The 5,461-nt window shown below is 45.8% G+C and overlaps 2 protein-coding genes across 12 annotated transcripts in view; one reads left to right on the forward strand and one right to left on the reverse strand.

Annotated features, from left to right (window-relative positions):
* Positions 1-2,711, forward strand: part of SMIM5 (small integral membrane protein 5) — a 12,603-nt gene extending 9,892 nt beyond the window's left edge. Inside the window, exon 3 of the mRNA XM_006018268.2 lies at positions 1,184-2,711. Within this exon, the coding sequence (XP_006018330.1) occupies positions 1,184-1,305 (122 nt within the window). The 3' untranslated portion in view covers positions 1,306-2,711. The remainder of the gene's footprint in view (positions 1-1,183) is intronic.
* The window catches only part of RECQL5 (RecQ like helicase 5), a 48,004-nt gene that overhangs the window by 25,224 nt on the left and 17,319 nt on the right, over positions 1-5,461 (reverse strand). The gene's annotated exons all lie outside the window — the stretch shown is intronic.

The following is a 5,461-nucleotide window of genomic DNA, read 5'->3' on the forward strand; positions in this document are numbered from 1 at the left end:
AACAGCTCTGCGATCGGGGGAGAAAGTTGTTTTAAACAGCAGGAAGACAAAGCAGCCCAGAGTGAAGAACTGAGGTCTGCACTTTGCTTGAATGCCAAAAGAAAGGGTGTGTGCATCTGTCACAAAGGGATTCCTCCCCTACCTGGAATTTAGAAGCAGACACACCTGTTTGGCATAAGCAAACTGGCCTCCTGATGGGGCCAGGTTCTCTGGCAGCCCATGAGCTGACTGCTCAAGGGAGCACACACACAGGGTGTTATAGGATTCTGCCCTTTTCTCCTGTAGCTACAGGTAACAGGTCTGCTCCCCATCCCGACCATCACTTGCAGCAAGTGATGCTGGCAGTTTGGCTCTTTGATTTTAAAGAAGTAAACCCCATGTTTGAGACTTTCATAGAAGCTTGGCCAACAGGCAAATAAAAACATATACACACACACTATACTATACTATTATATACACACACACACACACACACTATACTATACTATTATACACACACACACACACACACACACACTATACTATTATATATACACACACATGTGTATGTAATGTATATATATATATATATATAATACCACCTATATATCCACACACACACACACACACACACACACACACACGCTCTCACTAGTCTGAGCCACCAGCTCAGAAGAAACAGAAACCCAAGGTCCCGAGTCCCTGCTATCACTAACTGCACTTTTCCTGAGTAATGGGCTGCTAACGCTGCGGTCTTAAAAATTTCAGCACTATAACCACTGCCTATCTAGAAACTCCCTTGTTTAGTTTCATCTTCTTCCCTTTCCACCCTGTAAAGCCATGACACTACACAGCTCTCACCCCAGATAGCTGCACCCACGATTGAATATGCCAGCCCTTCCAACTGTGAAAGTCTAGCATTGGCAATGGGTATTTTGCATGGGCAATGACTGCACTATTGAGGCCACAGTTTGCAAAACCATATGGGACAGAGTGGACTGAGAGATGCTGTATAAATGTTATTGTCTTTCTTATTGGCAAGTTCATGTCATTTCCCCACAACCTCTCTCTACCTGCCCAGAAACCTGACTGTCACACTATTTGCTCTTTGTAACTTCAGAGAAGTGTTGCCCCTGTTCTGTGCCCTACCAAGTCCATTTATTTTCTTATTCTCATGAGCAAATACTTTTGTGTCTCTCTCCAGTTACCGTGTTGTCACTGATGATCATAGCCTGCAGCTGTTGCTGCAGTCACTGTTGTGGCTGCAATGGAGGTTCTGAACGAAGAGGCAGGAAGATCCAAGTCCGGCCATTTTCCCATGCATAAAATGCAGCCAGAAAAAGGGAAATCTACTGCAAAAGGGCACAGCCAGACACCACAGCTGAATCACATGCAAAGGACTCCCCATTCCCTCAAACAGGTGGGGAGGAGGAGTGTTAATGAAGATACAGAGCAAAGGAGGAAAATGGACCACAGATCAGACTAGGCTTTTCTACAGTGACCTCTGCCTGGCTCGGATGTGGTCACATAGGGAGCAGTGTTCCAACATGCTCGTCTCCATAGACAGAAAAATACTACCAAGACGACAGACAGACAGGGTGAGAAAGCATCAGTCTGTCTGAAGAGGACAGCACAGCTGAGCAGGCAACAAAGTATCTTTGTAAGCAAAGAGCAGCTAACAGAGACAAAGGCCATGTGCAGCCTGGCACGGGCTTATGAAGGTCTCTTGCCCTCTTCACCAATGATGATGCCAGACACCAGCTCTCCCTGCTGACATAAAATCGGGAAGTGCACGGACTCAGCACCCCTCAGAGTCCTACTCATATTTAAAGCCCAGTGGGGTTTAACAGAGACATGCACTCAAAACATAGCATGACGTGGCTGGCATGTGAGCTCAGAGACAGGGACATGGCTGGCAAATGCTCCCTACTTTTCTCAGTGTTACAAAGACATGAAGACTGCCAAAAAGGAGAACAGTTAGACTATATGCAATATCCAGCATATACAGAAGGACGAAGGCAAGAGGGTAAAGCCCACCAACACAATGTTATTTCATTTAGTTGCTCTGCCACCAAGAAAGTTTTTGCTACATATTTAGCTCCTTGTCTTCCATTAAAAAATTATTGTGCTTTTTCTGCATATTGCAGGGTGAATATTCAGTACAGTGCATGGGGAATGACAACATTCCCCATTACTATATATGGGAGCTGTGTTTCTAGCTCCTTGCACTGGGTGCCATTTATATTAGAGGTAGCAAATATTATGCTTACGGTAGATATACGTGCGCGCGCGTGCGCGCGCACACACACACACACACACACACAGAGCCTCATCAGAGAGAAAAAAAACCCAACAGACAGCAAGGGCAGTGTTAATTCAATACATACATGCAGCAGCTGAGAGATGGAACCCAGACAAGTGGCAATGCCAGGAATGGGATGCATAGCTAAAATTAACAGTGCAAATAAATCCCTTTTCAACACTTCAGCCACTGTGTACATTTGGTTTATATCCCCAAGCAAACGTCAAGATAGGAATAGTAAGGGGACAGGGCGGTGGCATTGGGCAGGACACTGGTAACTGAGGATAGAAAGCACTGTAGTTGTTTACCACAATTACATTGCCTTACGGACAGATCACTGTAAAGAGAAATTAAAGACAAGCTAATTTGTAGTTACGAGTGGAAACAAACTGCCTTCTGCTTATACTTGGCATTTTGAAACAAATACACTGCACATTTACAGCCTCAAAGTTCAGCTAAAAGCATGCTGAATTACACAGCTTTAAATACACAGCTTCTTTAACAATGTTGGATGCTGCCATTAAAGGGGACAAGGAAAAACAGAAAGCTATTCAAAAGAATCCCTTAACCACATTACCAAAAAAACCCCCAAACCCAACATTCAAAGTGATTTAAATGAATGCTATATATTCTTTGAAGAGCAAGAAGTTGCAGCACACTCACATGGAATAGATTTACCTATTTTGAATCTTATTCCCTTTTTATATTTTGGAATAATTCTGGAGCTACAGAGTTACCCACAATAAGGAGAAATGCTTGGAATAAGGCAGGGAATCATACCCTCGCCCTCTACACACACACAGAGCACACCACCGCTACACTAAAACTGCACGCACATGCACGCACCTCCAACCCCCCTGCCTTTTGGAAGAAGAGAAGGATGCTTCTGCGCAAGAAGTTTTGGACCCAACTTGACAGGCCGCCACTGTAAGATGGCAACATACTCAAAATTATACTGAGACCAAAAAGATAGCCAGAGATAGAGGCTGGCTATCTTGTTAGTAGGTGCAAAGGTCTCCTCGCAACTAATCAACAGGATAATTAAGCTCAAAATTTCACATCAATTTATCACAGCAAACATTCACATGAATGATGCACTTTTCATAGGGCTTTACAGGCATTGGTACAATAACCTGTGCATGGTCCATGAGGCATTTTAATATTACTACTCCCAACTGTCTGGTGGGGCAAGCTGAGGCACAGGCACATTAAGTGACTTGCCAAGGTGATACAGGGAGTCAAACACATTCTTCTCTTGGGATGGACTCAAACAGGCCTTTTGTTTTTAAATAATACCGAAACACAAACCTTGGCATGCTGATGACTAAACAGCCCCTATTTCTTCCTTAAGCCTAGCAAGATAATGTCTGCTATAGAAATGAACAGAATTCCCCTGAGAAATGCTTCACAATCATGGAGGCGGTGTGTGATGGTGGAGCCACAATGGCTGTCACAAGGACACTGCATTGAGGAGTCTCCCAGTGCTGAAAGGGAGGCGAGCTCTGCCAGGAAGCTGCTGCTGGAAGCCGTTATCTGCACACGCATGCAGAGAGCAATGAGAATAGCTGCCGGCAGGGTTAGAAAGCTGTCAGCGATGGGGGAAAAGTGGGGGGAAAGCACCTTATCTCTGTCACCGCAGTATTCCTGAATTACCAGCGACAGGGAACAAACGAGGAGATGATTAGAAAGAGAACAACAGCAAGCTTAATTCTCTGTATAAAGCAACACCCAGGATCATTTTTTAGAGCAGGTGGGCTGGTCTTAAAGGAGAGAGGTACTCAAGTATAGCTTCTGCGCTTCTTCAGTCCTTACTCACGTACAGATGGTGACACGTGTGAGCAGTGCTGCTGGACTAAGTGGGACTCTGAGTGCTTGAAGTACAGGCTCAGTAACTTGGCTGCTTTGGGATCCATGTCCTCTGCCCAGTGCCTGCTCCCACCAAGTTTCACAGGGATTTAACGGCAATCCAGCAAGCCCTGCTTCACCTTGCTACCTTTCCACAGCTTGTGACTGGCCCCAGATTTTAGTAGCCAATTCACCCCCACCCCACTCCCAGCACCCCACCTGCGTGCACTTCTGAGCTGTTGGCCGACATGAAGCCACAGTGCAGAGCTACTAGTGGTTTTTCCCCTCTATCTAGGGCCACTCCTACTCAAAAAAGAAAATTAATTCAGGCATGGGCTAGCTTTCAAACCCAGACTACTGTAAGCAAGCAGCAGCTGGTGCAAATCTAGAAGAACAAAGGGGAGAGAAACAGTAGATGCAGTCCCTGATGAGACCATTGTGGAAGTATTTCTTTTTTTATATAGAATTTATGGTGACAAAGTGGGGTGCATGATCAGCACCCCCCAGCAGAGCAGGCTAAGTGTGCACTTATGCATCTCATATTTTCATGGTTGTTAGGAGCTGGAAGGGACCTTACAGATCATCAGGTCCAGCCCCCCTGCACGTGGGCAGGGAAGACCTGCTGGGATCAGATGACCCCAGCAAGATGGGCATCAAGATGCTTTTTGAAGACTGCCAGGGTAGGTGACTGTACCACCTCTGGGGGGTAGCCTGTTCCAAACCCTTGGCACTAGACTTGTAAAGTTTTTTCCTTATGTCCAGTCTGAAGCGATCTTCAACCAGTTTGTGCCCATTGTTTCTTGTCCTCCCCTGGGGGGCCTTGGTGAACAGATGCTCCCCCAGGCCCTAATATCTCACACGAAAGCTCCCACTCTCCAGGATTTGCACTCCCAGATTTTAGCCTTCCAATGACCTCAGTTGATGCTTCTTTTAACTGGTCTGAAGGGAAGCAACAATTCACCTTCCCTCCAAAACTTACTAAAGAGCACGTTTCTAAATGGAGCTGTCACTGCCAATCTGCACTGAAGTGGGAGATCATTTCCCCCCGCCCATCCCCGCTAACAGCCTTGCTTTTGGTGGCTATCACCTCTCCCAGCAAATGCAAAAGAACCTGCTAATTTCTGGAAGTGCCAGTAAAAGTTTCCTGTTGGAATGGATGCCTGCAGCAGGATGCATGTTTGAATGAAAGGATGTCTGATTAAACTGCAGAGTGTTGTGTGGGAACAAAGTGTTGTGTAATCTCTCTTTAGGTGTGAAAGGTGACCCTTCCAAATGAAACACGCTCGTACCCATAGCTCTGTAAAGCCATGTGTCCAAGCTTTTAAAGGGGGGGGG

This window comes from Alligator sinensis, unplaced genomic scaffold, assembly GCF_000455745.1.
Source record: "Alligator sinensis unplaced genomic scaffold, ASM45574v1 scaffold400_1, whole genome shotgun sequence".
Taxonomy (NCBI): domain Eukaryota; kingdom Metazoa; phylum Chordata; order Crocodylia; family Alligatoridae; genus Alligator; species Alligator sinensis.